Source organism: Megalops cyprinoides, chromosome 12, assembly GCF_013368585.1.
Source record: "Megalops cyprinoides isolate fMegCyp1 chromosome 12, fMegCyp1.pri, whole genome shotgun sequence".
Taxonomy (NCBI): Eukaryota; Metazoa; Chordata; class Actinopteri; order Elopiformes; family Megalopidae; genus Megalops; species Megalops cyprinoides.
Window position 1 is genome coordinate 9,609,029 of NC_050594.1, and position 17,058 is coordinate 9,626,086.

A 17,058-nucleotide genomic window follows, 5' to 3' on the forward strand; every position below is an offset into this window, starting at 1 on the left:
GGCTGCCAGCTGGATTTCCAGGTGGGGGTGCCGCTATTGTGACCTCAAGCAGGTACTTAACCCAGATTTCCTCAGTCAGTGGCCACTTGTATTAATTTATGAAATGTCTCCCTCTTTTGCTTTCTCTCCCTAATCAGACTCAGTGCAGGTAGTGAGGGGGTATCTCTTACATGCAGCTGTAGCTGAAGGTGTGGGTTTTTGGTAACTGTATGATTCCAATCCCTCTGTATCTCTCTCTCTCTTCCAGTCTCTCTTCGTCATTCTTTCTCTCTCTCTCTCTCTCTCTCTCTCTCTCTCTCTCTCTCTCTCTCTCGCTCGCTCGCTCTATCTCTGTCTCTCTCTGAACAGACTGGAGTGAAAAACTAGCTGTTGAAGTCCACTGACCTCTTGGTGAACCTCATCCGTCCCAGCTCGCAGCCAATTAAAGAGCTCTGATCACTCGCCCTGGCAGTGGCTGACAGGTTTATAAACATCACCCCACTTTGTTGCCAAAATCTCACTCCCGCCCCCAAAAACCTACACTTAACATCTGAACTTGTCTCAGGATCAAAAGGACGGGTTCGGGATTTCCACCAGGAGTAATGGCCATGACGACGTCCAGGTTCACCCCAACGACAGAGGGATTTAACCCAAAAGGCCTCCCCTCTGGTGTCGTCCTATCCGCCTCCGTGTCCCCAAAGTCAGCAGACCCAGTGGGGACGATCAAGTGTAAAACAGCATAGAGCTGAGAGTAAGAGCTAGGGATAACCCTGTGCTGTGAATGTCTTCATACCTGCTGTAAACAGCAGGGCAATTTTACTTGACTGTATACCACAAGGCGAGTGTGTTTGGCTGTTTGGTGAAGCCCTTTACGTGCTAAAAAGGTCACCATGTTCCGTATGTTTTGGTATTTTCTGAAGATGTATCTTTGCACACACGTGGGGCTTAATCATCGCTGTTTACATGCAACTCTTAGGTCCATGACCCTAAAGCTAATCTGGCCACCATGCCCATTGAGATGTGTATTTTAATAAGCATTTACCAGCTTTTAAGACAGCTTTTATAATTCAGATCCGCCAGCTAAGGCACTCGTTTTTTATCACAGCTAATTAATTGGAGCAGCGAGCAATTATGTATACTCACAGTTATATCCTCACAACACAAACATGCAGCCATTGTGAGAACTGTGTTTGTTCAAAGGATGTACAGTTTACAAACAGTGTGTCAGCCTGCATTAGCAACCGGATTATGGGATCCTTCAGTCTTTGTATTGATGGGATAAGATGGGGTGTGTGTGCTCTGTGTGTCTGTGTTCGTGGAGTGTCCCTTTAAGATGTATTTTCCTTTGCAGTAGTTTAATGTGCTTCCTTCATCAACTTGAGTAAACACAGAGGTCGCAGCTGAATCATCAGGTACTCTTCTAACACCGTTGACACATGCCCTCGCTGTTCATTCAACAGACAGCAGCCAGTGCCAAAGGCAGATTATCACCTGTCATCGAGGGAATATACTTTAATAGTCCTAGCAAGAGCCATATTCCGGGTAATAACCCTTAATTCACGAGCACTCCACTCTCTCCTGCCAAGCGATGACATCATCGTTTGGCTGCGGTGATGGGATGTGAAAATGGTGAGCACTGGAGCGGCGATGCTCCCGTCTCTGGGCTGCTGACGAGCCCGCACCCCCGCGGTCGCCGGGGCAACCGCGTAATCTGGTTGACCGGTTCTCCTTGAGCGTCTGGCCAAACCGCCTTTCCCTCAGCCCGGGACGGGGACCGCTACGGGTCTGTAATGAGTCAGTTCCCAGAGCATAAGCCTGTCATTCACTCTCCATCTGCCCAGACCTACACTGGCTGAATGAGAGCGAAAGGCAGAGGGAGGGAGAAAGAGAGGAGTGGAGGGGGAGAGAGTCATAGAAGAGAAAGAGAGTGGGACAGAAAAAGGAAGAGAGAGGGCGATGGAGAGACGGAGAAAAGCCTGGCAGTATGCTTTTGACCGAGGGTGTGATCAGTGTCAGATTCTTGGACATTGTCCGCAAGGCTGAACAAGCGGCAGAACACACAGGGGAAAACAGCCTTGTTTTCCTTTCTGACGTTTCCCAGTTTGTGTTAATCACACCTCCGTCCGTTTTACAGTGATAGCATCAGTGTCAAGTGAGCCCCCTCCTCCGTCTCGTATATCCTTCATTTTCCGGAATATTCCTGATGTGCCGGGCCCCCCTCCTGCGCTGAGTCCCAGCTGCTGTATGAACAGGCTAACCTTGTAATCATATCTCATGCTTTTGTCACCCCCTCCCCCAAGGGGAACCTAAAGGTCACACCTTTGCTGGTAGCTGAGGAGTGCTCCAAACGTACCCCGGGTGTAACGTTACCTTCTGGGTCACAACCGCCATTTTTCAAACCTTTCCATTGTCCCTCTTTGTTCTAAAGGTATTCGGCTTTTACATGGTTTACTCGTCTCTGTTGTGTGCAGCACTGTAGAGAAGATTCTGTTTCTCTTTAGCGGGAGCGTGTTTGTGTATTTACCCATGGTCATTTGTTTTCTGTTTGTTGTTCTTGTTTGCTTGTTTGCTTTGGTTTTTTAAGATATTGATTCCAGAAGTGGTCTCTGGTGCGTTGCAGAAGAGTGATGCAAAATCGTTATTACCAGCTATAGCATTAAATGGATTGGGAGGGGGGGGCAGGGGGGAGGATGGGGGGGGGGGTTGAGGGGTGACAATGATACATTTCAAACAACAGAGACCAAATCATGTTAGACGGATCAAAAAGACAATGAGCTGAACACCGGATCAGCATTACACAGTACACAGACACCTACTTCTGCTCACAACCAGTTCTAAGAAGGAATTGCTGTGAAATAACTTCAGAGAGACTCAATGAGTTTGATTGATCTAGTCTGGTCTGGCTCCAGCTGGTATGATGCAAACGGTTTTTGTATACTGGAAATATATCTCTGTTCACGCACTGCCTTTTAAGATGTGCTGTACGTCCCTGGTGAGTCTGTAGCCTCGGGGGGAGTCCCCATGCGAATCGTCTCATGGCCTACCTTAGCCAGGAGACATCACACAGTCTCTGCATGTTATTACTCTGAGGGCCAGGGGAGCGAGAGAGGGGTAAGACTGGAGTCTGGAGCGAGAGCCGCTATTGATCTTATCAGATGCCTGGGAGAATATTCCTCTACCTAGGGGAGATAGGGGCGTGGGGTGGGGGGAGTCAGCACAGAGAAGCCTGGAGGTGACCATAGGCTGCGGTGCATGATGGGAAAATTTCCTGAATGAGTTGACACATAGTAATACTGCAGAAGCACATTTGTTGCAAGAATCTGCTATAATTGTTACAACACCAACAACCAACAACATCCAACATCCAACAAGCCAACATCCAGCAACATATAGTGGGTTGCAGAATGTAAGCGGCACGTAGCCTAATGATATGTAAAATATATGATGAAAACCCAACATCAGAAATACCAAAACAAAGCACTCTCAGCCAGGGGGCAGTCACCACAAATGGCAGGGAATGGACAATGAGCAGGACGCACCAGTTGATGGTGCTCTTATCAGGAATGCTGCATTTTCCATGACTTTATAAATTGCACTATCCAAAAGTGTAACTGCTGTCTGCTGCTGTATTTACCAAACACTTTCACCATATATACCAGAGAATAATCAAAAACAAAACACAAAAACACTGGGGTAAATTCATAGACTTGGACACAAAAGGCCTTGTAAGCATTATGTAAATCTTATGAAACTCTGTTTTAACAGACCACTGCGTGGTAACTGCCAACATGGTTTGCATGCCATTTCAATTACCACTGCCCTGACAGGAGCTACACCGTTTTATATTCCCAGCAGAGAGGGGACTGCCTGGAGTCATACAAACTTTTCATAAAGTGCCATAGGGGAAAGAAAAATAAAACAGAACAAAACTGTTGTGCCCACGTATCGCCAAGCGTTACATCCAGGCAGGGTTGAATTTGTGACATTTTGGGTCTCAAAACTTAAGCCATGGAGACCTGCCAAATTCTGGACATGGGGCATCATCGCTCTAACAGAGGACGTACAGTGATAAGGGATTAATTATGACTGAATTGCAAGTCGGGCCATTCTGAAAAGCATTCTCCCACTTTTTATTCAGGAAATGGCTCCGCACACTTTCCACGCTGCAAAAAAGACGCAAGTTTCGGGGACAGGAATCTATCTCACACAGCCCGTTCGTTAGGCGATTAGAACCCGAATGCGGGGGCCGCTGCCAGGGGACGCTGTGAAAGCTGGCGCGAAGCCGGGGTCTCTCGTTAGCCTGCAGTCGCAGCCGCGGCCGGACGTACATGTCTGATTATTAGGATGAACAGCCATAAACTCAATATTTTCAGAGGAGCGACGAGAGGACTGCAAAGCAGGCGCGGGCCCCGCGGGAGAGGAGCACACAGCCGGATCGCTAAAAGGGTGCAGAGGGGATTCGCGCAGCTTAGCTTCGGATGAGGAACCGTGATCCCGCGGCTTTTTTCCCCTTCCCCAGATTCACACAGCCCGTGACAGGACCGGAGTGAGACAGAGTTGGAAATCTATGCAAAAAGTAGCAACGGTCGGGGCTGAATCTGAAAAATTCGCCCATGTTCAGAGTAAAATAATAAAATAAAGCCTGTGTGTCTATGGAGCCTGCAACTTTTTAATTTCGTCAAGGAGTTGATTTTGAAATGATGGATGAGATGTTGAGGTGTATGTGTGGCTTGTGTGCTTAATTCAGCACCTGCCTGTACTGTTCTTTTGCATGTAAGGCCACCACAGAGGCAAACTGTATGAATGGGCCCGCTTCATATGTCCTGATATTTTATTAGGTGTGCTGCTTGATTTCACTCATGCCAGCAAGTCCAGTTACTGAACGTCAGTCATAAGCGACAGTCTCATTAAATCCTTCCTTTGACACTTCTAAAGACATTCCAGGATCAGGTCATAGTAGGTTTGTTTATGTCTAGATGTTAGCACTAACACATGTTTTTTCTTTTTCCATCAGAGGTTTGGGGTTTGTTTTGACCCTCGCCGTCAGGCTAGCTGACCACCGCCGCGAAAACCCAAACAGCGTCTCTCGCCGTGGATTCCTCCGGTAGTTCCGTGCGCTCACGAGCGAGTCATTTTTCTCCGCTCTCCCCGGCGAGGGCCGGAGCGGGCCGCCGGATTAATGGCGTTGCGAGGGAAATAAACTGTTTTCTTTTGAGTGCGGAAAGATACACACAGCTGCGGCGGACCCGGCTTTGATTAATTCCCATGGGGAAGGCGGCCCCCGCGCGAGGAGGGAGAACTCCGCGGAACGCAGGGAGCGTTCTCCGAGCTCGCCACAGGAAACCAGGAGAACACTAAAAATAGCGCCCTGCGACACAGCTCCCTTTGAATCCAGTAAATGAATTGCCCAGATTTTTTTTTTATTGGGGGGGGTGTAGGAGGAATACACAAAACAAACTTTTGCTCTTGAGGCTGTCTTGTGTTTGTGAGAGGAAGCAACACCACTGCTGCATGTAAACACCAGGCTTGTTGGGCAGACGTTTCCTCCGCTTCTCCAGCTGTCAGATCTCAGCCAAAGCGCAATTAGTCCCAGATATGCCGATTTTTAGGTGAGGCCTGTCATATCCGACAAAAAAAATCATGATTTATTGCTCCGTCTGCCTTTCTTTAAGGGGCAATAGACAATAAGCGTTATGTCACTTTCCACTGAGTAATGACTGGGTTTGAGTCTTGTGTGATTGAGCGAGACGCAGGTCTGCTTGGAGGGGGGGGTGGGGGGAGGGGGCCAATCTGGTTCAGCTTTTAATGAGGTCTGGCCGCATGTTTAAATATTTAGCGAATCTCAATGCACTCACTCTGCCCGCCACCAGGGACACCCAGGGCTCAGTTCACAAACCTGATCTTCCCAGATAAGAGAGGGAGGGGGTATGACTGCAGGCTGGAGCCAGAGCCATAGGCCTCCGGTTACAGGCTGTTGCACGCGTGAACACCATTGTTGTGTTCAGGTGACGTGGCAGTCCATAACTCCAACCTTAGGTCCTTTGCATGATCTTGATCTGGGGATTAAACAGAGGGAAGGTCTTCAGTTAGACATGCCAAGCGTTTAGAAATGACTGCGTGCGCAGTGCATCCAAGTGAATGCTTTGCTTGAGGTTCATTACTAATTATTATTATATTGCTTATTTTACTTTTAACTGAAAACTTAAATTTTGAGCTATGAGACATATTTCTTACAAGAGAAACTATTGACTGATACTCGTTGAACAGTCATATAGGCAGGTTTTTAAACCTCTCCCTTACAGTGTACTGTAATGGAATTGATTTTTTTCACCCTGCTTCCTGAATTTGGGGGTGGTATTCCCCTTATGAAGGCCAAGCGGTGACGCCAATTCAGCAGCTCTCTCCTGGACCACATTTCTGGCAGATGAATCTCTACTGTGAGCTTGTGGGGACTGTTGGACCCGTCTACCAGCTGGAAGGGGGCTGTAGCGGGGCCTCAAGGGGGTGTGGTGAGGGAGGGGGCGGTTACAGGCCCAATGCCCCCCCCCCACTTCCCCAATCATACAATCCTGGGCCATTCCTGCACAGATTCTTCACATTTCTATAGGAAGCAGGGACCCTTAGCCTGCAGGACACCCCCAACCAAGACACTCACCCCCCCCCCCCCAAAGTCACCCCTCACTGCAGTCATTATAAATGTTTCAGTCATACACAGAGGGACACCTTCCATTTGATCTATTACTTACAGCAGGACTGGAGCTTCTGTGCTGTTGCCTTCCTGTCTCTTCTTCAATTATTTGTTAGAGGTCCTGTTTTTTTGTGTTGTTGATTTAATGAAATATTGAAGTGGCGCTCGTGTGCTCGCGCTGTTTGGTGGAAGGCAGAAGTACAGAGCGACCGGTCCCGTCTGTCAGACACCGGGTTTCTTTTGTCCAGCTCACTGGTTCCTTTGTCTTCCTGGCAGCAGAATGTTGTGAATTATGTATATGAGGGGGTGCATCAACATTTTTTTTAAAGAAGGCAACCCCTCTCTTACCCTATCCCCCAACCTAAGATGGGTAGCACTTCTGACCAAGTGAATGTGTGAGAACTGAATACCAAATATTTCAGTGGCAGCCGCTGAGCTCCTACTTTGGTATTCTGCACAATCCATAGTTCAGCTGCGAGACTGTGGAGATCTCTGTGTCTGCCCCTTCCCCAAATTTAATTGTTCACTCGGGGACGGCGAACCCCAGCAGGGGTGAAACAGCAGGTACTGCATACAGGCACCATTCACGTGATAACAACAGACTCTGAATCAGCGGGCGGCATCTTGAACCCTCAACGCCAACAGGTCAACTCTGATCTGGGATCAGCCAAACTTCAGGAATTATTGTTTGTTTCAATGCCCTTCATTACAGTATAATGAGTTTTGTGGTCACTTCCACTAACTATACAGCTACTGAAAAATGCAACACACCTCTTCTAAGGATATATACTGATATGGTACACCAAGAACAAAGAACATTGGGGTTTGATTCTTTCTATTAGGATGATTTCAGCAGTCGGCAATATGAACCAAAAACATGTATGACATGAAGTGAAAGAATGTAGCACTATTGTCAGTGTGTCACACTGCAGTTGGATTAAATCAGGGCCACAGTGTGAACCCATCTCCATGCTGAGGTTTAGTAGGGTAGGAAGGCACAGCTACACAGTTATTATTTTCGGTATACAAGATTGACACCAGGCCTGTCTCTCTGTGGATGTTTCTGTGGGTGAGAGGTGGAGTGGAGGAAGTGATTGCTTAGTCTTCCTGTGTCCACAGCCTCACCGGACTCTTAATTACTTAATCATCTAATTAATCAAATTAATCCTCTGACCACAGAGCAGCTCATGTACTTGCAGCACACACGAATGATGTAGCCCTGATTTAACCCTGCCTGTGTGCGTGTGTGTGTGTGTGTGTGTGTGTGTGTCGGGGTGGGGGGGGGGGGGGGGGTGCACATGTATATGCATGTGTGTACGTGTCCATGTCTGTGTGGAGTGTGTCTGCGTCTGTGTGTGGAGGTGTGTTAAGGCATGAGCATGCTTATGTGTGCCTGTGTGGGTGGGTAACACATGATCTGGGTGATATGGCACACACTTCCCCTGCCCCCCCCCCCCCCCTTTCCCTCTGCGACCTCGTTCACCTCCGGGCCACCTGGCCCTCGACACATCTCTCTCACCTGACGCGGCACGAGTTCGCCAGGTTCGCCAGGTTCGCCTGCTCGGGCCTCTCGCAGCACAGGGCCGACAGACGACACTGCCGACTGCAAAAAGCACAAAGGCACAGCCCCAGAATAACAGCAGTATCGTGTTTCTTAAGAGGCGAGTAGGGTGTCGCCACCGGTATGAGCACAACGGCAGATGACTGCAGGTTTGAATCCCTCGGGGGCATAGCCGTACCTCCCCTGACTCATGACCCGAGTATTGCTCCAATAAAAATAGTATGTTCAGAACATGGTGTAAAACAAACAGATTGCTGGAAATTAGTAAAAGCCACATTTCATACAAATGCTGGGAGGTGCTTTTTCAAGCAGGGGATTACCGAAGAATGGAACAGTTTAGCATGGAGGTAGAGATTCTTAGGAGTGTTCAAGAACAGGTTTGACACAGATACATGTCTGGACTATAGGCGAAATGACAAGCCTAGCTGGGCAGAGTGGCCTGTTCTTATCATTAAACTTCATATGCCTGCATGTGTTCAATGTATAGAATATGAATCAAAGTAGGGGGGGGGGGGGGGTATATTGTCTGGGTGTGAGGGAAGATGACAGTTGAGACCTGTTCCATAGTGACTAGTGACAGCTCCTGACACTAACATCTGTGAACAGACTTTTTTAAAGAGAGGCATGATGTATATTGGAATATTCCTCAAGGGCTGAAGCATCCATTTACCTTTAAGAAATTCCCCTAAGAAATATCCCACAAGGAGGAAAAAAGAGCTGTTTTGTTAATTAAAGGGAAGTTAAAAAGATGGTCATGTGTGTGGAAATAACTTGTCAAGAACAGACCAGAAGAATTTTTAGTGTGTTAAACATTTTCTTTTATTTATGTACAATATTTAGCTAAATGGGCAGCATGTTTTCCTGTTGCATACCATAGTCTGAATGGGCCATGCTTTGTGTATGTTCCAAGTCCAACAACCTCAACAAGAAAGAGGTTCTGAACTGACTTCTCAAAGCCCCGTAAGTGCAAACAGTATTAATTTTAAGTTATTTATGAATACCGGGACCCCTCTTTTTCATTTCCTGTATTTCAGGCCATTGAATAGTGGATGTCATTGTTGACTTTAACCCAGTATATGTGTCAAGTTAATGTTTCCACAGTCTCCATCTACTTTACATCATTAATGCTGTTTAAAAGGAAAAAAAGCTCACAGTGTGGTGACATGTCCAAGCCTGGATTCTAATCTCCAACTGCTCATTGGCTGTATGCCTGCAGTTCTGTGAACATTTCAGGGGCTATGGACGTTCATAAAGTCTGGGCTGTCTGGGTAAATGGACAGGATCCCTATAACAGCACTGCAGTGCCATCTAGTGGTAAGGAGATGTATTGGCCCTCTGTTGAGTGCTAGTGAGAGCTGGTTTATAAGTGGCATTTGTTTTTAATTAAATGCAGCACTTGTTGAAGCACTTGGTCTGGAGGAGGACTGGCATCTACCACAACACACGCCGGGTCTTCAATCCTCTTGTAAGCTTGTTCCACTCTGCAATGCAAGGAATGGTAAAGGTCTGTAACATATTAATGCAGTCATTACCCTGAATTAAGAAAAAGAATGATGCACATTTTGAAGTGAGTGCTCTCTGAACATCAAATCAAAACACTTCATATATAGGTATATTATTATTTTATTATATAGATTTTTAAGGACACTCGCATTTAAACAGGTCTTCAGTTTCCAAAACCACTCCCTTTTCCCAGGTTCTTTGTGAGTAGATGTATCATGACAGTTATAAAATGAAGGTTTTGAAAAATGAAAGTGAAAAGTTGAGATGTGGCTGCCAGGGTTATACTTCTGATTGATCTCTAGCACTGACACCCACAGAGATCCAATTTACAAGACGCAGTTTGCTGGCAAGGGACAACGTGGGTTTATCGCTTGCGCTTCCGCACAGGAAGCCATGTCAGGACAGAGGAGAAAATCAAAGCAAAAACTGACCGAGCTGACCGCTGATCATCTCTGACCGACTTCATCGGGTCAGACAAGCTCAGCAAAGGAACTCTTTGTTGTGTGCTGTTATCTCCCTCTCCTGACAAGATTCTTTTTTTTTACCTTTAGGAGTCTAGGATTTTAGGAGCAAGAGAACGAGACAAATGATGAATTCACAGTTAGTTTCAAAGGATGCCTGTCAAACCAATCATTACTAACCCCCCCCCCCCCCCCCCCCCCCCCCCCAAAAAAAAAAAAAATATCACACGCTGTCTTGGAAAGCAGGGGAGCTCTGGTACAGCAGTGTGGTGCCATCTAGTGGGGAGAAGAGGCAGTGGCTGCTATGGAGACAGATGAGCAGTGTCAGGCAGCTTTTTGTCAATTAATGCCTCCTGACAAATAGCTTTTCATGTCACACATGAAATTAGAAAATGCATAGAAAAAGACATAGAAATTTTAGAATGATTTCAGATGGATATTCTACCATGTCTACACAGCAGCAGTCTAATGGTAAATACTTGTAACCTAAAGTTAGCTGTGGTTCCTGGGTAGAGAACATCCATTTAAATCTTGAGCAAGGTATTTAATTTGAATTGCCTCTGTAAACATCCAGAGTAAACTGTTAATTTAAAAGGTTGCCCTAGATAATGGATCTGTAAAATGAATGAATAATAGATAACAGAACACATTTTTAGGGATAGGATAAGTTGTCCTAGCATTGTGTATGATGTTCCAAAAAACCACACAGCCAGCCACACAAAGCCTTTGCATCTAATCACCAAGATCATCTCAAGATGGCAACAGTTGCTGACCTTTGATTCTTATTCTCACCATTCACAATAGAATTTTATCAATTGACACAACATAGCTCACATGGGAACAACTGCATACGTGAGTGCTCACACACTGTGTTGGTATTGTGCTATCTCAACACAAGCTTTCCTTTTGGCTGTACACAAGGCAAAATCTAAAAGTTGCAGAATAATCTTACACTGCCATTTTTACTCTGTGATTAGACTCCACTATTTCTGGTTGTACCCCAGCTTCCATGCTGAAAAGTAGAGGGGAACATTAGCCTGTGTTACTGCATGTTACTAATAATTGTCTCACTCAGTTTCCCCAAGAAAAACACCCCTAATAACCCCATACTGGCACACTGTTCCAGTAACTGGGACATTATTTAAATACAGAACAATTCTGGCCCACTTCTGCCAATAACATTCTCATCACTGTCTTTTTTAAACTGGTCATTACAGTCAATGTAATAATAGTGTTATCATCTAAGCTGAATTCTGAACATCTGCATTGATTTGACCAAAGTGTAAGTGCGCCGTCAGTCCAGACGATGGTCCTGGTGCACCTACTTGTTGCGGAACCGGTCATTGGCCTCCAGCTCCGCTTCCTCCCTGGTTTTCTCTGCCCCTCTGAAACGAAGCCTCCTTATTCGCTCCTCTGGACTGACGGTCAGCAGCAGGACCAGGTCTGGTCGCAGCAGGTCAACAGGCCAGCGGTACACCTCGGACCCGGGGCTGGGCAAGTTGTCCACTCTCCCACTCACTGCTGTGGCGATTCCGTAGGCGGCGGTGCTATGCCAGTACCTGAAGGGTGCGAGGACGACAAGTCAATGGTAAAACAGTCTTTGAAAAAAGTATTTGAAAAAGAAACCCAGGGTAAGTGATTGGTTGGACATACAGTACCAAGCACACAACAAGCCAACAGTATTCGTACGACAATATTAGGACTCAGTCTAGAGCTTTCTCCTTCATCTGTGCCATCACTCACTAAAATACACATTTGTTTTTGGCTTGACACGCCCCAGTGATATTACTGCCCAGCTCAGAAGATATTAAAAGGGGGCTTGAAACTTGGGAGTCAAGAAATGTGAGAAGGAAAATGTACATTTATTGCAAATAGTCACCTGCTCACTGGTATAAATGCCATTTGATGAGCATAGGGGTGTCTCCTCCGTCAACATGCTCACGCTTATTTCTCCCATTTACCTCTTTGGACACGACTGTTCCTATTTTTAGCCTAATTTTACTTTCGGTGGTGGAACTGGTAGTGGAACACTGAACATTTTGGTGGAAAAACCATCACTCCATGAAGGAAATGCCGCCACCTCTCAGTTGGTAAGTCTTGAAGCTGGGACAGGAATCAAGGGGCCTCTTCAGAGCATGCCTTCCATGGTGGCCTTTAGGATGAATCCACCAAAACTGCTATACTGATGTGGCCACACCATTTTTTCATGCCGTTATTTTCACGTCACACTAGTCTACACATCCAGTGTGGCTTCAAGTTACTCCAGATGTAGCTACACTTACATTTGGTAACAGGACCAGAGGAATGGTTGTGGAAGGCCAATACATTCCCGCATGTTAGCTCCATTCCCTGACTGACTGGAGCCAGACTACAGCTTCCAGCAAGCCTGGATAAGCTCACCCCAAGGAAGTGACCATTTCGTCCTCTTTAAGCCTCCCTAGTCACACAGAGGGGTATGAAGTACCACTGAGGGAAGAGCGTGGAGGTGATGTAGGAGCTGTGAGTTTCGAGTTGTAAGCTGAACTTGTTCTGGAATTTTTTGGACTGTGAACCGATTTTTTTTTTTTTTTTGAAACCGAGTTGGTGTTTTGATGCTGGGCTGTTTGTTTGATTAGGCCTGCTTGTTTGCTTCATTGGTAACCAGACTAGCTAGCCAGTAACAGAGGAACCACACCAATTCTGCTAGTGCTGTAAACTGTGATAGCATTTGTTTTATTTTTGCTTTTTGCTGGCACTCTTGGGAGAGTTCCATACGTCAAAAGTCTTTCGGTTTCCTCATATTTCCTTGTGTTGTGTTTGTCATTGTGTTGCCCCACTCCACACCTCTCCCCTGGTAACCATCATAACCTGCTATGGGGCCTACCCCCCTCTAAGGCAGCTCTTAACAGAATTTGTATACGTTATGTAAGGACTATCGGCTGTGACAATGGTGATTTGGTATCTTCTCTGCTCTTAACCTAACCCTTTTCTGTGCACCTTTGTACTCTACCAGCCAGGTAGCACAAAGGCAGGGTTGTAGAAAGGGTGAGCCTTATCAACAGTTCTCCCTAGTTTTTTCACCATCAACAAGAAGCACTAAAGGCCATTCCAACAAGTCTTGCTGAGCAGTAGCTTCATTTGCTTATGTATTCTGATTAAATATTGAGATATATTTACTTGTCAGAGGACTCTTCCACAGGGTAACCTCCAGAGCAGCAATCCATACGAGAGCAAAGCAGAAGCTGTAAAGCAACTATATTAACGCATATGTATCAACTATATTACTGCATATATTGCAACTATGCAAGCGCAATGATACCCATTGCGTTGTTCTATCATGCTTTGAAATTAATTTAAAAGCATCATTGGATTGGTCTGCCATATGCTACTCCATGTTTGTATTGCAGAGAGCTTTTTGGAACTTGTCTTGCGACCAGAGGGTTGCAGGGTTAGGAAGCATTGCGCTAAGCGAATAAATAATTCACTGCTGTGAAAGGACGGCTCATTTCCTGTAGTCAGTGACAGGTTGGGAAAAGGCAATCTGCTGACAGCCCTTCTGAGATCAGACCAGTGTCGATCTCATCTGTACCAATGCCTGTGGGTGCAAGAGATGGGCAGACCGATTCTGTCAAACCAATTATGGGCCGGTCTACCAATCAACTATATCAGACTGGTCCACCTGCCGACTAAACCAGTCTGATCTACTTGTCAATCATAATGGACTGATATACCAGTCAACTATGACTGGCCTACCTGTCAACTATACCGTACTGGTCTACCCATTGACTATACCAGACTGGTCTTTCTATCCACTATAATGGACAAGTGGTCTACCTGTTGACTAGACCGAGATGGTATACTTGTCAATTATAGGCCTACCTTTCAACTGTAACAGACAGATGTGCCTAAGGACTATCACAGACTGGTGTACCTGTCCACTATAACAGGAGCATGTGCGCTTGCTCTGTTGATCTGGCCAGCAGTGATGTAATTCCCCAAAGCGTAGAACGCCCGGCGGAGAAGGGCGGGCTCGGAGTCGAAGCGCGGTCTCCATGGAGACAGACACTGTGGAGGGGATTGCAGAAGAGTTGCATTCAGCGTGTCTGTCAGGGAGTGTGTCAGCGTGGTCTTTCCTGAGAAACGGCAGACAGATGAGGAGGAGGGATGAAAAAAGATGAAGAAAACAGCAGAAAATAGAGAATGTGGGGTAAAAGAAAATAAGAGAAAATAATTCAGAATGACTGAATGAATACTGTAAGTGACACGAAAACTGTAGAAAACAGGAAGCCACAGTGAACACATCAGCAGTCCACATCACTCCATGACATCATTGACCTAAAAGGAACCACAGTTGGCTCAATGAGGTGACTAAACTCTGGGAAAGTGTTTGGTTGATCATGCAAAGCATCTCCAAATCAGTCTTGAAAGAGCCATCCTCTCTGCTTTGAAAATCCAACTAAACACATTCTTTGATTTGCAAATATGTATTGAGGTTTTTTATACGTACAATTTCATCATTGGATCTATAAACATGTCACACCACAGTTGAAAGATTAAGTACTGTTTTTCAAAGAGCGGGCCTTTATGATTACTACAACATGACCTGAAACGGTTGAAGGAAGACGCTGAGCCGACGTTAGCTGAATACGAACTTTAATTGCGTCTTCTGCATGTGAAAAGAGGAGCAGGTAGCATCATTCACTCCAAAGGTAACGTTTCTGTTAAAAGGGCATTCCATATAAATCACTTCTGAATGTCTTCCACTCAGTGCCTAAAATGACAACGTCTCTATCAGACTTTAAGTGTTACTTAAAGACACTAACCTGTTGCATCCAGCCCCTCTATAACGACAACTGGAAAACGCCCGTCCCTCTTCAGCGGCAAACCCTGGTCCACCAGTTCCAGCAGCTCCTTTGATTCGGGTATGAATTTGCTGCACTAAGGGAGACACAAGAATGCTGACATGCTGTGTTCTGTTGCAATACTAGTGGATCAAAGTTTTTTTTTTTCTCTCTCTCTCTCTCTCTCTCTCTCTCTCTATTTTTGAATAGTCATTTAAAAATGACTTTCATTTAGAAAGAAAGACGCCAACACTCGTCCCCCAGCCGCTGCTAAATGGAAGCCCTCCCGTATCCTACCTATCCCTTCAGTCCCCTAACAGTCGTCGGATCTGTGCAGTTGATTTATTAATATCCTCATATACAAGCTTTTCATTTATTTGTATTCTGTTCCAATTCTCCCTGAATATTTTCTAAGCTGGTTTTCCCGTCTGTCAGGGAATATTTTTACAGTTCTTCCCGAATTGCCTTCGGGTGTTTTATTCCCTATTGAAAAAGTAGTCTGTCCAGCGCGATGTGACAGTGAAATTGCAAAAAAAAAAAAAAGATATTTCCTATAAACGTTGTCTTAACTTTTGACTGATTGGTTTTAGGAAGCGTGTAACAAATACATAACCAGTATTTCATGGCTTGTGCGGTCATGAATGTCGCTCTGCTTGCGCACGTACAAATCAGCGGGATTGTGACTCCTCGCGGCTGAAAATTAAGCAAAGGGTAGCTACTTTGTCAGTTGTCAAAACAAACGTTTTGCTCGTCCACTTCACACTTTCATTCAAAAGCTCTTTCAGAATGGAAAGCTGAGTACTTCCCAGCACTTTTCTGTGCGCTAGTATTTTGATACATGCACTGGAGAGTGATGCAAAAGTTTATTTACTGTCTAGACCATAACAAAAATCAAACGTTCTGTATATGAAATAGCTTGTGGAAATTTCATAGATGCCTCACCTCCCTCAGAACTTTACAAGCATCCCCAAATTTGTAAAACACATCAGAGTTTATTATATTCAGCGTTGATGGGTGATGCTCCGGCTTTTCTGCAGGTACAAGGCAGTATTTGTCGACCACCACCATCCTACCGTCCTCTGCCTTGGACCACAAATGCTGCCACCACTGTTGGGTCTCTTCCTCCAGGACGTAGGTGCACACATTGAGCCCGGGATTCCGAACAAGTTCCTCAAACAGTCCTGTGTCCTGGATGTCGGCTACGCCTCTGACTAGAAACCCTCTGAGCGCCGAGTTTTTCACGTCGGGATGAAAAGAAAACACGTCGAAAACTCTGCAGCCCTGTGAAAATCCTGGGATTGTGTTACATTTAATATCTTCATAAAACTTTGCTCTTTGGATTCTATCCTCGGTGCAGACGTGGAGAGAGAAACTTTTCGCTCTCCCAAATATTTTTTCAAACTCCTGTCGCTCGCTGCCCTGCCTGGTGTGAGGCGTTTTAGTCAAGGCGAAATAAACAGAGTCGGAGCTAGGGTCACACTCCACCGCGAACATACGAGAACACCACCGTCCCAAACGAGAAAGCGTCTGTTTAGCCATGTTGGAACCCGAAAGCGATGTACAGCCGCCCCATGTATTAAGTATAATGCTTACAGTACCAGCTGACCGAGCGGAGCAATCAGCAGAATCGAAATTTACAGCATGCACTCTGGAGAAAGCGAAACTAAACCAGCACGAAATTACTGACTTGCTCGCACTGAAACGAAAGCAAACGGTGCTGTTGCGTAGGCATTTGAGTTGTCATCGCATTGGAACGATGCCGCATGGCTGCCCAAAATAAGCGAAATACAATATTTACTATCACGACTGCGCCCCTCCCCTATGCCTGCTCAACAGGTGCAGTTTGTGGAGGGAAGGAAATTTAAAGTTGACATTCTTGTGTGTGTGTTCGTGTGTGTGGTCTGCTCATAGCTATAACTTAATTGTTGTTTTTGTTAATTTGCTGTTATGCAACAACCAGAAATGCAGTCAGTAGGGGTAGAATTTAACAGTGCGTTTGATATATAAAAAATCATAATGGCTAGCAAGTATCCACAAATACATAAA

General features: G+C 45.7%; 1 protein-coding gene across 1 annotated transcript; it reads right to left on the minus strand.

Moving 5' to 3' along the window:
* Nucleotides 1–9,467: 9,467 nt before the first annotated feature.
* cmpk2 (cytidine monophosphate (UMP-CMP) kinase 2, mitochondrial) lies at nt 9,468–16,675 on the minus strand. The gene is made up of 5 exons (XM_036543002.1): nt 15,955–16,675; nt 14,995–15,109; nt 14,103–14,304; nt 11,518–11,751; nt 9,468–9,709 (listed from the first exon to the last, which is right to left on the minus strand). The coding sequence occupies exons 1-5, from the start codon at nt 16,549–16,551 to the stop codon at nt 9,589–9,591; spliced, it is 1,269 nt and encodes a 422-aa protein (XP_036398895.1). The 5' UTR covers nt 16,552–16,675; the 3' UTR covers nt 9,468–9,588.
* Between the last annotated feature and the right edge of the window lie 383 nt (nt 16,676–17,058).